We start from the raw sequence: 20,617 nt of genomic DNA on the forward strand, positions 1-20,617 counted from the left end.
GTGTATCAGAAGATGGCCTAGTCGGCCATCACTGGAAAGAGAGGCCCCTTGGTCTTGTAAACTTTATATGCCTTGGTACGGGGGACCACCAGGGTCAAGAAGTGTGGGGGGGTGTCTGGGTGACTTTTGGGATAGCATTTGAAATGTAAATGAAGAAAATACCTAATTAAAAAATATAATAAAAAAAATAAAACGGAGCTACCTAAAAAAAAAAAAAAAAAAAAAAATTCTCCCAAACCGAATCCAAGAACACAGCAAAACAATCATCCATCATGATCAAGTAGGCTTCATTCCAGGGATGCAGGGATGGTTTAATATATGGAAATCCATCAATATAATCCACTATATAAACAAACTCAAAGACAAAAAACACATGATCATCTTGTTAGATGCTGAGAAAGCATTTGACAAAATCCAATACCCCTTCATGATAAAAGTCTTAGAAAGATCAGGAATTCAAGGCCCATGACTAAACATAAAAAGCAATCTACAGCAAACCAGGAGCCAACATCAAACTAAATGGAGAGAAACTTGAAGCAATCCCACTAAAATCAGGGACTAGACAAGACTACCCACATTCTCCCTACTTATTCAATATAGTATTCAAAGTCCTAGCCAGAGCAATTAGACAACAAAAGCAGGTCAAGGGGATATAAATTGGAAAGGAAGAAGTCAAAATATCACTACTTGCAGATGATATGATAGTATATATAAGTGACCCTAAAAATTTGACCAGAGAACTCCTAAACCTGATAAACAGCTTCAGAGAAGTAGTTGAATATAAAATTAACTGAAACAAATTGGTGGCCTTTCTCTACACAAAGGATAAACAGGCTGAGAAAGAAATTAGAGAAACAACACCCTTCACAATAGTCACAAATAATATAAAATACCTTGGTGTGATTCTCACTATGATAAGAACTTTAATTCTGGGGAAAAAAAGAATTTCAATTCTGAAGAAAGAAATCAAAGAAGATCTCAGAAGATGGAAAGATCTCCCATGCTTATGGATTGGCAGGATCAATATAGTCAAAATGGCTATCTTGACCAAAGGAATCTACAGATTCAATGCAATCCCCATCAAAATTCCAACTGAATGGCTGAGAAGCACCTGAAAAAAATGTTCAACATCCTTAATCATCACAGAAATGCAAATAAAAACAACCCGGAGATTCCACCTCACACCAGTCAAGATGGCTAAGATCAAAAATTCAGGTGACAGCAGATGCTGGCGAGGATGTGGAGAAAGAGGAACACTCCTCCATTGTTGGTGGGATTGCAAGCTGGTACAACCACTATGGAAATCAGTCTGGCAGTTCCTCAGAAAACTGGACATAGTACTACTGGAAGGTCCAGCAATTCCTCTCCTGAGCATATATGCAGGAGATGTTCCAACTTGTAATAAGGACACATGCTCCACTATGTTCATAGCAGCCATATTTATAATAGCCAGAAGTTGGAAAAAACCCAGATGTCCCTCAACTGAGGAATGGATACAGAAAATATGGTACATTTACACAATGGAGTACTACTCAGCAATTAAAAACAATGAAATTATCAAATTCTTAGGCAAATGGATGGATCTAGAGGATATCATCCTGAGTGAGGTAACACAATCAGAAAAGAACACACATGATATGCCCTCAGTGATAAGCAGATATTAGTACAGAAACTTAGACTACCCAAGATACAATTTGTAAAACACATGAAACTCAAGAAGAAGGAAGAGCAAAGTGTGGATACTTCGCTCCTTCTTAGAATGGGGAACAAAATGCCCATGGAAGGAGTTACAGAGATATAAAGTTCGGAGCTAAGAAGGAAAGAAGGAAGAACCATTCAGAGAATGCCCCACCTGAGGATCCATCCCATATACAACCACCAAACCCAGACACTATTGCATATGCCAGCAAGATTTTCCCGACAGGACCCAGATATAGCTGTCTCTTGTGAGGCTATGCCAGTGCCTGGCAAATACAGAAGTGGATCCTCACAGTCATCTATTGGATGGAACACAGGGCCCCTAATGAAGGAGCTAGAGAAAGTACTCAGGGAGCTAAAGAGGTCTGGAATCCTATAGGAGGAACAACAATATGAACTAGCCAGTACCCCCCAGAGCTGTGTCTCTAGTTGCATATGTAGCAGAGGATGGCCTAGTTGGCCATCAATGGCAGGAGTGGCCCTTGGTCTTGCGAAGATCATATGTCCCAGTACAGGGGAATGCCAGGGCCAGGAAGCAGGAGTGGGTGGGTTGGGGTGCAGGGTGGGGGAGGGCATAGGGGGCTTTGGGGATAGCATTTGAAATGTAAATGAAGAAAAGATCTAGTGAATAATGAAGGCTGCATTTATATGCATAAAAAAGAAAGTAATCAGAAACTGTCCAAGAACCAATTTAACTCATAAAGGAAATGGAAAAAGATGGTATCAAACTTGTACATCCCTGTCTACTGCTGCTCCATCCACAGGAACAAGGAGACAGAGCAAGCTCATCAACAGATAAATGGGTAATGGTAGTATGGCACATACACATGTAATGAAACTTTATTCAACTATAAACAGATGAAACTATAAAGTATGCAGGGTGATACATGGATCTAGAAAGTGATACAAATTAAAGATAAAAAAGCAAGGTCTTTCTCATATGCAGATTCCAGCTTGTGATTGATGTATGTAGACAGACTGGCAGGCAGGCATATAGACCGACTGACGGACAAATAGATAGATGGGTGTAAACTGAAAAAACTACAAAGGTAACCAAAGGCAGGCAACAAACAGGTGTTGAGGAAGAGGGAGGGGGCATGAGGGAACATGTGACATGAAGCTGTGTAGGAGACACAAGGTTCTTGTGCTCACGTATGAGCACACTGGGAATCAGGAATGTTCAACACTCAGGGCTGTCTCTCAAGGGGAGAGGTGTATAACCTATTTCTGCCCAGAAGGCAGGAACAATGTGATTCATACTTGGTGGCCTCTACACTATCTATACAGCTAGGTCACACTGCCTCCCTCAAACTCATGTTCATGTCATGAGTTTCAATATACCCATCTCTTAAGCTTTTCTGTACACACACAACTGGTTAATTATCACCAGAAACTAGTTTGAAATTGTGCTGTGCTTAAATATGCCTAAGATAAACTACCCGGTGTCAGAACCCAGAAGTTTGAACGAAAATTGTCCACTGAGTCATGCTGAGGCAGACTTCTTTCTTACCACACTCAGCTGGTCAGGGTGTTTGTAGAGACTCCTCTGGAGAGGAGACTGGGGGTTGCCAGGGGCTGGGGGAAGTTAAGGAGTGGAGGGCATGGGAATTGAGTAGGGAGGGAAATCTAAAACAGTTTGAAAATATTACAATGACATCAAAAAATGCTTTGTTTGCTAAGAATCTAAAAATATACATATGTGGAGTGAATTAGATACGTTATAAACTTGAGTTCATTCCTCTAGGATCTTAAATTCTTGACCTTTGATCCAATGACACTAGTCTTACTTTTTAGAAAGATTTCTATAGCTGAACATCAGCATCAGCTTGACCTCTTTTGATATAATTGTCTTTGGTTAGACTGCACGTTAAGATAGCTTGAATTATCTCATCACTGATCTGAAATATGGGTAAGGAGTGTCCACCTTTACTCTAAGCTATGCAAGTGACAAGTCCTTTGCATACTTTAAAAGCCCAAGAGCTGGAATTGTTTGGTATTACAAAAAAATAATTTTTAATTGGTTCCTTAACTCTTTATAAAGTTTTAAGTATTTAATGATGCTTTTTTACAACTCAAACTAAAATTTACTTGTTTCTTCATGATTTATACAAAGCACTTACACATTAACTGAATTTTATTATGTTCACAAATTTTACATCTCTAATCCCAGCACTTGAGAGGCAGAGGCAGGAGGATCTCTGTGAGGTCGATCCCAGCCTTGTCCACAAAGTAAGTCTAGATAGGCAGGGCTACAGAGAGGAATCCTGTATCAAAAACCAAAACTAAACAAAATCTAAATATCTAATTCTCACAGGCTGTTCAAATGAGATAATGCATACAAAATGTTTCATTATAACAGTTGAATTACAATCATGACCAAATACAAAATTATCAATGTTAATTATGTCTGAGTCACAAAACACAAAGATCAAAAACTCAAAGCAGCAATAAAAATTTTTGTTGCATTAATTTCTCTTTTTAATTTCTTAAAAATTTTTCTGTCTTAATCAATATTATACAATTCTACAAATTCTAATAATCAACCAATTGCATTAAGTCTGTCTTACCTGTCCAAGTATTTGTGGGAAGGAAGTCTTAATTGTCACCTAGTATAAAATAATTGTTAGAAAAGGAGATTATTTTTCCTAAACTCATTTTATATCTTATTGAGTAGCTCTGCATACTTTTTAACAATTAAACAAGATCTTCCAGAATGTTCTCAACCATCATTTTAATTGTCTAAAGTATAGTTTGCCATTCTATACATTTTCCAGTATACTTCCTCCTCAACAACTGGCTGAATGCAACGGTCTATGGGTAGTAACCCTTTACCACTCATTAGCCACAGTATGTTATGAAGGGATCATGCTGGTTAAAATAATGTAAATCCTAGCAATATTTATGAAAGTCATCTTTAATATAGATTAGATATTAAGAAAGCTGGAAAAAGGAGAACTTTCTTAAGAAAGTTGTAACAATTATATACAACATGCTTATGTCTTGGTAAAATACAGACTTCTTCAAAATATGTGATATTGCCTTTCAAAAAACATGGACATTTGGTGAGCATGCAGTATTTGAAGCCAAACTGAGAACTTTTTTTTTTTTTTTTTTTTTTTTTTTTTTTTTTTTTTTTTTAAGATAGGCTTTCATTGTGTAACCCTAGCTGGCCTAGAACTCACTATATAGACCTGGGTGGCCTCAAACACAGATTCTGGGTGTCAGAAATCGACCGGCCTCTGCTCTCAGGAGAATACACTTCTTATCACTTTAATATTGGAAGTACAAACTTTTAAACTGAAAAACACAGTAGAGCTGCAATACTCATCACTGTTAGAAACAGATGGCAAACTGTCATCCATGACATCCATGAGACACAAATTAACTCCTCACACAGGTGCACCTGAAACCAGGTCACGGGAACAGATCCCGTTAATCTGGAATCTCCTAGTGTACCCTAAAGAAGTGAGTCCTATTACAGAGTCCAAATACTTAGGGCTGCTAACCAGGAAGAAGATATTTGACATATACTGGAGTATTATAATGTCACCACTGAAAAGCATACAGATCTTTAAAAAGTAGTAAAGGCAAGATCCTTAAAATAACCCAGTACTGGTACAAAACCAGTATGCACTATGTCAATTGCTATAGCGGAGTCATGGCAGCTAATTAAATGAAGCTCTTCAGTTTACGAAAAATTCTTGATCCTGGGCTTTAAAATTTAGAGTCAGCTGCAGTATCCACTTATTATATAAGATGCTCACATGCTCGGTCTAGCTACAGAAATGCTAAATGGTAAAGAAGAGAAGTGGAACATATTTAACATTTGAATTTCTCATACTTATGGGATGCCACATGATATATCTGCAGCTAATAGAAAAAAAGACCTCTACTTGTCTATAATTAAATCATACAATTATGCAAACATGTCTTACCTCATACTGACAGTCTGACGACGTGTACATTTTTAACAGTGCCACATGGCTGTCATTTTCTGGCTGAGCAACATGAAGCTTCAGAGAAATGTCTGTGGAAGATGGAACCCTGAAGAGATTATTGGAACATCAATCCTCAAATATAGTGACAGTAAACAGCCATGGCTAAGGGGATTCCTAACACAATAGAATGAACTAACGTAGAGGAAGGAGACAGACAGAGGCATTATCCCAGGTGGACACTTGCACTCATATCACAGCTACCTGGCTGTCCCTCGAGCACACGGGGAATGGTGGAGGTTAAGGGAAGATGGTCATTTTTCAAATAGGATTTAAGTGCTATATTGTTTAAATAGAATGCTATAGCTCTCAAATAATGGGCATGAAACTAAAGGGTGTGTATATTTTACTAATAGGAACTTTAATAATCCATACGACGTAAATAAACTAAGCACAGATTCTACTTTAGAACAACAAAGTTTAAAGCAAATTTTTCTATGCTTACTGTGCGATGGTTAGTGAATCTTCATAGGACCAGGGAATATGAAGTTTATAGATACTGGTTATTTCTTCTGTTAAAACACAAAGGAAAGAAGCATTATTCTGTGTGTTACCTTAACTTGTACACAGGCTATAAGACTACTACATGTCAACTGCCCAGTTTACAAAAAGATCAGTGAAAAGATTATTGAATACAATGCTCCCAAAAGACATTAAGGTATTTGGGTAGTACTAAGAAACTAAAATAAAATTAAACAGCTAAGCCTGAATTGCTACTATGATAAGACATGAAGATCTACAGTTTGACACTTAGTCTATGGTTAATATTATGTTTGTGTATGATGACTGTGTATAGGTACACGTGGTCAGGTGGCGGTCAGAGAGACTTTATAGACTCATTTATTTCTTCCACCTTTACATGGGTTCCGGGGACTGAAATCAGGCCTTTGCTGAGCCGGCTCACCCACCTCAAAATATATAGTACTTTTAAACAGATAAATATGGTTTACTATTAAGAAAGAGTGAGTCTATAATAAATCTCTTGAAAATAGAAATATTTTCCCATGATGATATATTTAATTGTACTCCATATAAAATACATGGAAGAAAAGACATGAAATAAGCCTTGGAGAAACTTGAGAGCAAATGGACTGTTCTTCAGACGAGCGCACTATGCCCTTACCTTTGCTTCCAGTGCACTTGCTGACCACGTTGACTTTAAAAGCTTGGTATATCTGATGAAGGTTGGCAAATACAAAAAAATAAAATAAAATAAAAACAAAAACAGAAACAAGGTTCTTTGTTTAGTGAAATAGCAAATGCAGATGAAGTTTTCCTGTTCTACACATGAAGATTACCTGCCCAAAGTTCAGCAGCTCTATGTTGTAGTATAGGCCATTTGTATTTAATATCACCTTCCTAGAAGACAATCCTGTCGAATTAAAAGCACTGTGTTATTTATAATACCAGAGAATTTCCAAAAATGTGCTGATTGCTAAAATAACATTTAAAAATACCAACAGAACTGTGAAATTAAGAGAAAAAAATTTAAAATTCGCTGTGGTGGTGTACGAGCAGAGGGAGGCAAACTTAGGGCCAGCGCAAGCTGAGACTGAGGCCACCTGAGCCACGAGGGACACAGATGGTCTAAAACTCAAGTCAACAAGTTTTACCTCTGCTGTATAAGCAGTAACTGTCAAATATAACAGTCTTTATAATGACTTTCAGTTATACTGAAGGTGAGTTTAAAAAGTCAAGTCCTTATTTCCAGCTTTAGGAAGATTTGGATCCTAAAGCATGTGATTTTTAAATGATACAATTAATTCAGAGTTGTTACTTTGGTATTTTCCTGAGCATTTTGTTCCCCAAAACATCAAGCTGGGGTCGGGTAAGGGGGAAAAAAAGCCTTAAAGGGAGTTTCCTATTACAAGCAACACTGATATTTTTCATGAAAGGGATACGTGTGTGTGTGTGTGTGTATGTGTGTGGTGTGTGTATATTTGCGCGCACACACATGCACTATACTAAAGGGTACTGGGACCAAGCTAAAGAAGACCCTAAAAACCAAAGCTAGAACAACTTAAGCAAGACAGTACATAACACTAGCATTATAACACCATGAGTAAAATATCCACGCTAAGCAATCACTCCACTGTTGAGCTAGGCCCTAGCCCAATATATTTTTTCACTAGTTCATACAGTCTTGAAAAATAAATGAATAAACAAGGCAACTCTTATCTCAGACAGGATTTAAATAATGGAGACTGCAATAGTAATTACTTGCTAAAGAATAGCTAACCCACTGTATGCTAAAATTAATAAGTTCCACATTTTTTTCAAATTATTTCCTACAAGATATTTGTAATGGTAAAAAATAAAAACCAGTAATTACATAGTAGAGAAGTCGTTGACATACAATTTTAATAAACAAAAGATCAAAGTTAATACCATGAACAATTAGATTTATTAGCATCTAACTCCTGTAATTAATAATAACAGGGATCTGTTGCCCTCTTCTAGCCTCTATAGGTACTGCACACACATGGTACACAAAAAAAAAAAATACATGCAAGCAAAACTCCCATACACATAAATAATCTATTAACATATAGTTGAGAAACCTTCATTAGACAGACAACCATTTAGATATGCTGTGTGTGTGTCAGAAAATTACAATGACAGTGTTGAAGGCACAAGCACAGAATCAGAATAAGAAACAAGTGGGGTTTATTTAAATAATAAAAATCAAAGCTTGTTCTGTGAAAAAAAAAAAAAACAACTCTAAAATGGACCAGTATCACATTTGAAAATACACATATAGAAGCACCTGGTTCCTGCATTTTATATAAATATGGGAAAATACAGAGTGATTTGTAATGAAAATGGCCCCAGTAGGTTCATGTGCTTGAGTAATTTCTTCCTAGCGGAAGGAAGAGTTTGAGAAGGATTAGGAGGTGTGGCCTTGCTGTACTTTCCAGCCCCTTTCTCCCTCCTCCTCTGGGATCCCCTTGGGTCTCAGCTTCCCAGCCTCCATGCTTGCTTGGCCACTCTGTTCTCTAATTACAGTCTTTCTTTTATAAATTGCCTTGGTCATGGTGCCTTATCACAGCAAGAGAAAGAGACCTGAGATAAGGCCTGTCTAACCTTCAACCTCAGAGGCTGACAAGCAAATCACTGCTCCTGACCACACTGTTTCCTAAGCACTCGACTTGGAACATGCTAATATTTAATATTCTACGACTGGCAAAGTCAGTCGGCACTGCTAAAAGCTGTGCTTAAGCTTCAAAAACAAAATACTTACCAAAGGAAAAGAGGTGAGTCACAGGTAGCTGCATGGACCTTGCCTCTTTCTTAAAGAATTCACAGTCTACAACAAACTGAGATATAAGACATTGACTCATTAGAAAATGGAGAATTTAATTTAGAAAACTCTTGAGGTTTGTGTGGAAAATAAGCCTCAGCTTTAGCAAGGTCTGTTAAACTGATTGTTTTGTAACTGTGGCACAATTTCCCAAGCAGGTGCCATGTCAAGAACACTTGATAAGCAATTTCTTAATCAAAATACTGTCTAAAGGTCATTTTTATAACAAATTCATGGCAAATCTTAATTATAACACCAGGTGTTTTCAGAGGAAGAGTATTAAAGTCTAGATCAAAGTACTGAGATACAAAGGCAATTTAAGATTAATTAAGGGTTTAGACAACATGTCTCTGAGTACTTTCCTAAAGAAAATTATGTTCGTTGCTTTTTAAATTAAATCCCGTATCTCTCAAGTATCTATAGTTTAATCAGGCTATAAAAGCATTTGTAACCAGTCATCTAACTCATCTATAGCTAACGCTATTTGTAGGAGATTATTGCAGATCAGCCAGTTACTACAGAAAATGGAAAAAAAAAATGAGTGTCTATCCTAGGCTTCTGTGACAACGCTCCCTCCGGTATCTCAGCTGTGTTATTCCTTTGCCCTCAGATGGACTCTCAATAATTTATTAAACTGAAGACCAGGTGAGTGGGCTGCTGTTAGATGTGTGCTATACGGTGCATAGGGACATTACCATGCAAGAGCTTTGCTTTCATTCCTTCTCTCAAGGCAAAGAAGCAGCACTTCCATTACAGAAAAGACTACCCAAAGACGACTGTGGTGGTATGAATATGCTTGGCCCGGGAGTGGCACTATTGGAGGTGTGTTCTTCTGTGTCACTGTGGGTGTGGGCTTTAAGCTGCCTTCAGAACAAGATGTGGTACTCTCAGCTCCTCCAGCCCGACATCTGCTTGGACGCTGCCATGCCCCCACCTTGAAAATAAACTGAACCTCTAAACCTGTAAGCCACCCCCAATTAAATGTTGTCCTTTATAAGAGTTGCTTTGGTCGTGATGTCTGTTCAAAGCAATGAAACCCTAACTAAGACAAAAGAAATCACTTACTGAACAAGATTATTCATATTTTTACAGGTTTTGGTTTTTTTGGGAGGGGTGAATCATGAGATAGTGAAACAGTTTTAAAAATACAATTTCAATGATTTTGTGTAAAGATATTTAAATACTAGATTTTTTTTTAGTTTTCTTTTTTTATTAGATATTTTCTTCATTTACATTTCAAATGCTATTCCCAAAGTCCCCTATACCCTCCCTAACTCTGCTCCCCAACCCACCCACTCCTGCTTCCTGGCCCTGGCATTCCCCTGTACTGGGGGCATATGATCTTTGCAAGACCAAGGGCCTCTCTAGGCCATCCTCTGCTACACAGCTCTGGGGGGGGGGTACTGGTTAGTTCATATTGTTGATCCTCCTATAGGGTTGCAGACCCCTTTAGCTCCCTGGGTACTTTCTCTAGCTCCTTCTTTGGGGGCCCTGTGTTCGATCCAATAGATGACTGTGAGCATCCACTTCTGTATTTGCCAGGCACTGGCATAGCCTCACAAGAGACAGCTATATCTGGGTCCTGTCAGGAAAATCTTTCTGGCATATGCAATAGTGTCTGGGTTTGGTGGTTGTATATGGGATGGACTCCCGGGTGGGGCAGTCTCTGGATGGTCGATCCTTCCATCTCAGGTCTGCACTTTGTCTCTGTAACTCCTTCCATGGGTATTTTGTTCCCCCTTCTAAGAAGAAACGAAGTGTTTTTAAAGACAAGCCATAATCAGTGTTGAGGTGGGTTGGAACTGTTTTTTGCTATCCTAGTTTTTTCTTATTCCAGATGAACTTGCAAATTGCCCTTGCTAACTCGATGAAGAATTGAGGCGGAATTTTGATGGGGATTGCATTGAATCTGTAGATTGCTTTCGGCAAGATAGCCATTTTGACTATGTTAATCCTGCCAATCCATGAGGATGGGAGATCTTTCCATCTTCTGAGATCTTCTTTCTTTCTTCAGAGACATGAAGTTCTTATCATACAGATCTTTGACTTCCTTAGAGTCACACCAAGGTATTTTATATTATTTGTGATCATTGTGAAGGGTTTTGTTTCCCCAATTTCTTTTTCAGCCTGTTTATCCTTTCTGTAGAGAAAGGCCACTGATTTGTTTGAGTTAATTTTACGTCCAGCCACTTCACTGAAGCTGTTTACAAGGTTTAGAGGAGTTCTCTGGTGGAATTTTTAGGATCACCTATATATATTATCATATCATCTGCAAACAGTGATATTTTGACTTCTTCCTTTCCAATTTGTATCCCCTTGACCTGCTTTTGTTGTCTAATTGCTCTGGTTAAGACTTCGAGTACTATACTGAATAGGTAGGGAGGAAATGGGCAGCCTTGTCTAGTCCCTGATTTTAGTGGGATTGCTTCAAGTTTCTCTCCATTTACTTTGATGTTGGCTCCTGGTTTGCTGTAGATTGCTTTTATTATGTTTAGGCATGGCCCTCGAATTCCTGATCTTTCCAAGACTTTTATCATAAATGGGTGTTGCATTTTGTCAAATGCTTTCTCTGCATCTAACCAGATGATCATGTGGTTTTTGTCTTTGAGTTTGTTTATATAGTGGATTACATTGATGGATTTCCATATATTAAACCACCCCTGCATCCCTGAGATGAAGCCTACTTGGTCATGATGGATGATTGTTTTGATATGTTCTTGGATTCGGTTTGCAAGGATTTTTATTGAGTATTTTTGCATCGATATTCATAAGGGAAATTGGTCTGAAGTTCTCTTTCTTTGTTGAGTCTTTATGTGGTTTAGGTATCAGAGTAATTGTGGCTTCATAGAATGAATTGGGTAGAGTACCTTCTGTTTCTATTTTGTGGAACAGTTTGAGAATTGGAATTAGGTCTTCTTTGAAGGTCTGATAGAACTCTGCATTAAACCCATCTGGTCCTGGGCTTTTTTGTTGTTGTTGTTGTTGGGAGACTATTAATGACTGTTTCCATTTCTTTAGGGGAAATGGGACTGTTTAGATCGTTAATCTGATCCTGATTTAATTCTGGTACCTGGTATCTGTCTAGAAATTTGTCCATTTCATCCAGGTTCATCAGTTTTGTTGAGTATAGCCCTTTGTAGTAGGATCTGATGATGTTTTGGATTTCCTCAGGATCTATGGTTATGTCTCCTTTTGCATTTCTAATTTTGTTAATTAGGATGCTGTCCCTGTGCCCTCTAGTTAGTCTGGCTAAGGGTTTATCTATCTTGTTGATTTTCTCAAAGAACCATCTCTTGGTTTGGTTGATTCTTTGTATAGCTCTTTTTGTTTCCACTTGGTTGATTTCAGCCCTGAGTTTGATTATTTCCTGCCATCTACTTCTCTTGGGCTTCCTTTTATTCTAGAGCTTTTAGGTGTGTTGTCAAACTGCTAGTATATGCTCTCTCTAGTTTCTTTTTGGAGGCACTCAGAGCTATGAGTTTTCCTCTTAGGACTGCTTTCATCGTGTCCCATAAGTTTAGGTATGTTGTGGCTTCATTTTCATTAAACTCTAAAAAAGTCTTTATTTCTTCCTTGACCAAGGTATCATTGAGTAGAGTTTTGTTCAGCTTCCACATGAATGTTGGCTTTCTATTATTTATGTTGTTCTTGAAGATCATCCTTATTCTGTGGTGATCTGATAGGATGCATGGGATTGTAGCCTCCCCTCCCCAGCCTGAAACCTGCTAGATCAGGTTTCACTGTATACATCAGGGTGGAGCTTGCCACGCCCACTGCTGGAACCTGCTGGTTTGCTGTTCTGGAGCCATACACGTGGTCACCCTGCTACTGGACCACAAGATTATTTGGCGGGAATCGGGCCCCTTCCCCTCCTTCATAACTGCGTGTCGGAATAGTAAAATTGAGCTTTGATCAGAATGACTGTCTTAGCTACATCTTTTTCTCGCTTCGCCTAGCCCCTGTTCTCTTCCAGGTTTCCAAGATGCCTTTTCAGACTAGAACCCAGACATGCAAGCCGCTGGCCAGACACAACATGGGATAATTCAGTATTTTTTGTATCTGTTGAGGCCTGTTTTGTGACCAATTATATGGTCAATTTTGGAGAAGGTACCACAAGGTGCTGAGAAGAAGGTATATCCTTTTGTTTTAGGATAAAATGTTCTATAGATATCTGTTAGATCCATTTGTTTCATACCTTCTGTTAGTTTCATTGTGTCCCTGTTTAGTTTCTGTTTCCATGATCTGTCCATTGGTGAAAGTGGTGTGTTGAAGTCTCCCACTATTATTGTGTGAGGTGCAATGTGTGCCTTGAGCTTTACTAAAGTTTCTTTAATGAATGTGGCTGCTCTTGTATTTGGAGCATAGATATTCAGAATTGAGAGTTCATCTTGGATGATTTTACCTTTGATGAGTATGAAGTGCCTCTCCTTGTCTTTTTTGATAACTTTGGGTTGGAAGTCAATTTTATTAGATATTAGAATGGCTACTCCAGCTTGTTTCTTCGGACCATTTGCTTGCAAAATTGTTTTCCAGCCTTTTACTCTGAGGTAGTGTCGGTCCTGTTTGTGTAGCCAGTCTATTAGTCTATGTCTTTTTATTGGGGAATTGAGTCCATTGATATTAAGAGAAATTAAAGAAAAGTAATTGTTGCTTCCTGTTATTTTTGTTGTTAAAGTTGGGATTCTGTTCTTGTGGCTGTCTTCTTTTAGGTTTGTTGAAGGATTACTTTGGTTTTTTTAGGGTGTAGTTTTCATTTTTGTGTTGGTGCTTTCTCTTTATTATCCTTTTAAGGGCTGGATTCGTGGAAAGATATTGTGTGGATTTGGTTTTGTCATGGAATACTTTGGTTTCTCCATCTATGGTAATTGAGAGTTTTGCTGGGTATAGTAGCCTGGGCTGGTATTTGTGTTCTCTTAGGGTCTGTATAACATCTGTCCAGGATCTTCTGGCTTTCATAGTCTCTGATGAGAAGTCTGGTGTAATTCTAATAGGTCTGCCTTTATATGTTACTTGACCTTTTTCCCTTACTGCTTTTAATATTCTGTGTTTATTTACTGCATTTGTTGTTCTGATTATTATGTGTCAGGAGGAATTTTTTTTCTGGTCCAGTGTATTTGGAGTTCTCTATAATTTTGTTGAAGATATTTGCTGGCCCTTTAAGTTGAAAAATCTTCATTCTCATCTATACCTACTATCCTTAGGTTTGGTCTTCTCATTGTGTCCTGGATTTCCTGGATGTTTTGAGTTAGGACCTTTTTGCATTTTCTTTGATTTTGTGTCCATGCTTTCTATGGAATCTTCTGCACTTGAGATTCTCTCTTCCATCCCTTGTATTCTATTGCTGTTGCTCACATCTATGGTTCCTTATTTCTTTTTTAGGATTTCTATCTCCAGAGTTGTCTCTCTTTGTGATTTCTTTATTGTTTCTATTTCTATTTTTAGATCTTGGATGGTTTTGTTCAATTCTTTCACCTGTTTGCTAGTGTTTTCCTGTAACTCTCTAAGGGATTTTTCTGTTTCCTCTTTAAGGGCTTCTAGCTGTTTACCTGTGTTTTCCTGTATTTCCTTCTTAATGTCCTCCATCATCATCAGGAGAAGTGACTTTAGATCCATGTCTTGCTTTGTGGTGTGATGGCATATCCAGGACTTGCTATGATGGGAGAGTTTGGTTCTGATGATGCCAAGTAAACTTGGTTTCTGTAGCTTCTGTTCTTATGCTTACCTCCTGCCATCTGATTATCTTAAGTGCTTGCTGCCCTCAATATATCTGATTGGAGCCTGTCCTTCCTATAATCCCAGTTGATTCAGGACTCCTCAGAGTCCAGCTTTCTTTGTGATGCTGTGATTCTGGGTTCCTGTGAACCTGAGATTCTGGGTGTGTCAGAGTTCTTGGCAATCAAGCTTCCTCCTGAGACCCTGAGATCCTGGTGTGACCAAGCTCCTGTTATCCTGGAATCATGGAATCCTAAGATCCATGTTACAGCGCCTGGAAGTGGTGTCTCCTCTGAAGAACGTGGAGTTGTCTGGTCTGTTTGAAACCAAGGTATACCAATACCCATCAAAAGGAACCTGAGCCTCAGGTCAGGCAGGGCTCCCGTGTCCTTGCTCCTGCTGTCACAGGCCAGTCACAACTGGTTTGGAACAGATGTTGTCTTCCACTCACCAGTGATCCTAAGATCATGTGGAGAGTCCTCTGGGGACCATGGGACTGTCCGCTGATTGGCGCCCAAGGTGACCCGGAGCTGGCACCTACCGGAAGGGACTTGTGCCCCTGGTCAGGCAGGTTTTCTGCTTCCCTGCTGGTGGATCAGGTCCCGAGAGATTGGATTGGAACCAATGTTGTGTTCCACTCACCAGTGATCCTAAGATCGTGTGGAGATCCCTCTGGAGACCGTGGGACTGTCTGCTGAATTGCACCCCTGATTTTTTTATTTTATTTATTTAGACTGTGCTGATAACTTGGCATAATGAAACAAATCTTTAACTGAGAAAGACAGAACACAAATCACCAAGCTATCAGCTGAATCTGCTCTTTGTGCACAGTCTACTGATGACGAGCTATGTGTAGATGTGCAGAAATCAAAGATCAAAGTTATCATTCTAGTGAAAGAAAAGTGAGTACCAGCACAGGCAGTCACATCATTTTCTGAAGAGGATTAAGATATATTGTGCATTTTACTAGTCTGCTGCATTTATCTATTTGAATGAAGGCTTGTTGGTTTCTTGGTATAACTAGAAAAGGCCTTTTCAAGTTTTGGAAAGACATTCGATTTATTTGAAACCAACTTACCTGATGGAACAACCCTTAAAGAGAGCTTTCATTATTGAAGATGCTGAATTATCTCTCACTTGAGCTAAGCAATCCATGAAAGGTACTTGTGAGACTCAATCTTCAAGACAACTGGCAACAATCCTCACTTATTCTTTTCCTGATTTCTTCTAAATTTTCCTAATTATTTTGGTCACAAATCTCATTAACTTCTCAAAAAACTTTGGGTTTTGTTTCTTTGTATATTAAATGTGATATTCACTGCAGATTGGATAAAAATTGGCGGGGGGGAGTATCTGCTTGTTAATCTAAGAGTTCACAGTATGTTGATAACAATGAAGATATTAGCAAATAATTTAAAATGGAATGTGATATGAATATTCCTCAAAGAGGCATCAAAAGTATCATGTGATTAAGTAGAAGTCTGCTGGAGGAGCATGGGAAAGGAAGGATGTTTTGGCCCTCAGAGGGTGTAAGTGGGCTGGTCCTAATGCAGAAAGGAAGAGAGCCAGGGCTTCCCCCCTCTACCTACCTACTTCCCTGTGGCTCTTTCAAAGTCATTGCCCTTCATTTCTACTCCCACATCACTAAAAAAACCCCTCAAAACCCCTAAGTGGTGCTTACTCCTCCTGTGGCAGGCCCATCCTCCACCACAAAAAGATGATGCAGTCCTGTTCACAGTGAGAGATCTCACGGCTTCCTACTGCCTTCAGTTCAGGGCTTCAGTCAAAGACTACACAATATAACAAGGACAGTTTCCCTCCATTTCTGCCCACAATTCTTCTACATCTGGTGGCCATCCTTTCAAAATCATTCACTCATTCACTGTTTTCCACACTGTGCTTTTTCCCAGTCACTGTTTTGTTTTGATTTGTATTAAAGTACTGTTGATTACAATTTCTGTAGCCATGCCACTACTGACACTCCAGAATGTACGGAGTACAAAGGAACTGGAATTTGAATTTTGTTTTATTTCAATTAATTTAAATTAACATGCATGGCAGTAATTTGGAGCTTGACAGTACTGATCTAGAGTATCATTCTTTCCTACAGAAGTCCTGTTCCTTAAGGCCATTTTGCCATCCTCTCACTAAACAGCCACACTCGGTTCCTCCGTCTGTGATGTTATTTGTGTTTGTTCTCGTCATGTTCTTGCTACATTCTGACCTGTATTCTATGCATTCAAAAGTCTTCTATTACTCTGATTCACATTGCTTTTTTTTTCTCCCTACATGACAGGATGACAAATAACAGTCTTTTCTATATCTCCTATTAACCTCTGATATCTTGTACATAAAAAGGTACCTAGCAAGTAAGAGATCTGGAAAGACTGTCAAACTGAAGCCAGCTCTCACTAGGAACAAAAGGATCTGTGTTTATTCTGCTTAATTCAAGCTGAGTGGACACTATAACGACCTAACATCAGGTGGATCACCACACTGACCATGATGTTAGATAAGCCTGTATCTATGCAGAAATCATCAAAAAGTAAACTCTCACATGAGCATCCACCAAGCATCCCAACAGAAACCTCATCACATCTGTTACCTTACTTCCGTGGACGGATGGCACATAGACAACAATATGCGACAAGGATGGATAGTCTTGAAGTCTTAGCGTCAGAGACTGAAAGGTAAAGACACAAAGCCATTTTTGTTTCTGATGCATGTTAAAGAAAACTTACAAATGGGTTATTTTAGAAATTACCTCTTAAAGCACCCACTTAATATGCATGAGACCCTGAATTTAACTTTCAACATATACCCACACTCCCACAAAAACACACAAAAATCAAGTATATATCCACATGTATATTTCCAGCTCAATAATTTTACAAAAAGATAAATTTGTAGTAATTACTGTTAAATATAAACCATCTAAAATATTGCTTGAACTGTCTCTTCAGATAAAACAAATGATGCTTAACATTAAAGTTAGGATTTTATATAATTATTTCCAAATATGGTGTTCTTTTTATAATTTAGCTATCTACTATGGAGAGCATTATGGTATTGTTCCTATATTTATGACAGTAACTTTCAAAGAACATTCAAAAGCTGCTAAATGTGATGGGAAAGTCACAACTTAATCTCCAAGGAGTCTGACTTAGCCAAAGTAGCAAAGAGCCGCTGGCTAATGTATGAACACCATCTAATAAAATACTTAATATCTGACGAAGAACCATCACTAATGATGAATTTCACCAAATGAACACTATGGGCTCCATAAAAATTAAAATCAGATTTTACATTTCATATTTGATAAATGGACAAGTAAGACACTAGTCTTTCCAGTAACTCCCAAGATTCCAAAGACAGTTTTCTTTCTGGATGCAGATGTAGGACACGAATGCGTACATTAAGAGTAATGAATAAATATGAACATGTTTCCACAGACACTTGTTTTCTTCACTTTCCTTTAGAAACGTCAATGTTTCTGACAGGTAGGACAGAGATGCAGAAACTAAAATACTGAGAAAGTGGCTACAGCCTGGCCAGAAGCCCAGCTAAGCAGCAAACTCCTAGGTCTTCATAGAATCTAAAGATGTTAAAGATACCACATAAATTACAGCTACAGGCAGCTGAGGCCCATCAAAAGGTAGAGCACATGAAAGATAACTCAATTAGGAAGAACTGGGCTGTTCTGTGTAGCAATCGGCTCCAACAGCTACTAAATATGTGTTCTTACTGTGCGTTACTGTAATGCTCCACCTACTTATTAACATACAGTCAGCAGAGAGCCTCAGAGTGATGCATTTCATGGCATAACCTTTGTTTAGATGGCATTAATATGCCAAACCTACAAAATATTTCCACTTAATCATCTCATTCTGTTTATCTTTAAAAATATGGTGTAGAGAAAGGGCTACTTTGAAGTTGATGCCTAATTTGAATACACATTACATTGTCCTAATTAAGGGAGTTAAAGTTACATTTGGCAGTGATCCCTCTGAGTACAACACTGGTCACAAATGGGGTAACTAGTCAAAAGGTGTCAGCCTAAGGCCTTCTGAACATTTTTATTCAGGGCAAAAACTTAGAGGTGGCTTTAGTTTGTTTAAATATGTAAGATCTTTGTTGAGTCTCAGGCAACAATGTTTTTTTCCTGTAGAATTTCCAAAGTGGAAATGTAAGGGAATGCTCACTGAGTTTCAAAATGCTGTTGAGTAAAATTGCTTCTTTATACATCTGTTTTACAAATCAAATAATATTTGTTTGCAAAGGAACATGCACAAAGAGCCAACAAGACAAGACATCCAAAGTTGCAGACGTGACCATTCCTTCTGACACAATTCTTCTTGTGAAGTTGTTTTTTGCTAGCACAACTAACATAGAGTGAATTGTTTACACAAATTAACATCCCAGCTATTCAAGAGACTGATACAGGAGGATCGCATGTTCAAAGCCCATTTGTGCCATAAAGGGAATTCAAGGGCAGCATTCATACTTAGTGAGGGCATCCCCCCATCTCAAAAATAAAAAATCGAGGCTGAGGATAGGCTCAGTGATATAGAATTTAATCTACAATACTGCCTCTCAATAAAGAAATTAGTATTAGTGAGAAAACAAACAAACAAACACAATTGGTATCAGTTGGAGAGGACTGAGACTAGCCAGAAATCTTCTGTTTCAAGTCTAAGTTCATTAGAAAATATATTTAATTTTAAAATATGGATTTACTTAATGACTGAAACCATAAAATCTAGATGAGATTGTAAATTATAATAAACATAATTTGAAAATTAGAACAGATGTTTTCATCAAATTATAGATGTCTTTTGTGTTTTCCACAGTAGATTTTGAGAATGTACAAATTAATCTTTTTTAAGAAAGACTTGCGGGGCTGGAGAGATGGCTCAGAGGTTAAGAGCACTGAGTGCTCTTCCAGAGGTCCTGGGTTCAAACCCCAGCAACCACATGATGGCTCACAGCCACCTGTAATGGAATCCGATGCCCTCCTCTGGTGTATCTGAAGAGAGCAACACGGTACTCACATACACAAAATAAATAAATAAATCTCAAAAAAAAAACAACAACTTGCTAACTTAGTAGAGTTACTTAAGGAAATCACTATTATTAAATAAATCTGTGCTATGATTTACCACTCTGCAGAACTAGCCACAAGTTACCCAATTGCTTAACCACCATGTGATGTAACCTGGAAAGTTACGAAATGTCTCATTGAAATACTCACTGCCCTACTGCAGAGTCCTTTCTCCCAAAATGAATTCTCAATAGAATTCAGTAACTAGCTTTTAGTTAAGACATATATTTACACATATTCTCAAGCTGCATTTTAGAAGTCTATCTGGCTCTTTCAGCATGATGCTGTAACAGATTCAGAAAGTTGGCAACTTACAGTTTTTAATCTCTGAAAATAAACAAAACATGGCTGTTTTTGCTATTCCTCATCAAATACATTTCTAAAGGAAATACTCCCAAAATATATTTCTAAAAAAAAAAAAAAATGCTTTTAAGACTTTTTACAAGAGCACAGTCCAGAACATCTATTAGCTGATTTCTTTTACTTAAATATAAAACTCTAAAGCTATTGTTTACCTTAATTGTTGGCAACAGCTCAGCTTTCCATGACAAATCAACCCCTTGCCGGCTTTGAAATAAATATGAAGATATAATTAGAGGGCAAATGTTCAAGCATTGTAATTTGCAAACAAACTTTAGAATAAAAAGACAGCATCTGCAGCCCTGAAGACGAGAGGCTGCAGTTACAATGAATATGAAGTCTAATGTGTAAGCCCACAAAGTTCCCTTGGTGAAGAAAAAAAAAAAGCTATTGGCTTTTCTTAACAAGCAATTAGTTTGATGTTTAAAAAAATTACTAGTGTATAGATTT

At 38.1% G+C, this 20,617-nt stretch overlaps 1 protein-coding gene across 1 annotated transcript in view; it reads right to left on the reverse strand.

The window, feature by feature from the left end:
* The window catches only part of Pgap1 (post-GPI attachment to proteins inositol deacylase 1), an 85,566-nt gene that overhangs the window by 29,465 nt on the left and 35,484 nt on the right, over nt 1–20,617 (reverse strand). The window contains exons 12-19 of the mRNA XM_021162705.3: nt 20,323–20,374; nt 17,312–17,389; nt 8,935–9,010; nt 6,992–7,065; nt 6,817–6,868; nt 6,139–6,205; nt 5,634–5,742; nt 4,266–4,304 (exon numbers count right to left, since the gene is read on the reverse strand). Coding sequence (XP_021018364.1) covers nt 4,266–4,304; nt 5,634–5,742; nt 6,139–6,205; nt 6,817–6,868; nt 6,992–7,065; nt 8,935–9,010; nt 17,312–17,389; nt 20,323–20,374 — 547 coding nt within the window. The remainder of the gene's footprint in view (nt 1–4,265; nt 4,305–5,633; nt 5,743–6,138; nt 6,206–6,816; nt 6,869–6,991; nt 7,066–8,934; nt 9,011–17,311; nt 17,390–20,322; nt 20,375–20,617) is intronic.

Source organism: Mus caroli, unplaced genomic scaffold, assembly GCF_978045245.1.
Source record: "Mus caroli unplaced genomic scaffold, Mus_caroli_1 scaffold_1, whole genome shotgun sequence".
NCBI classification, from domain to species: domain Eukaryota; kingdom Metazoa; phylum Chordata; class Mammalia; order Rodentia; family Muridae; genus Mus; species Mus caroli.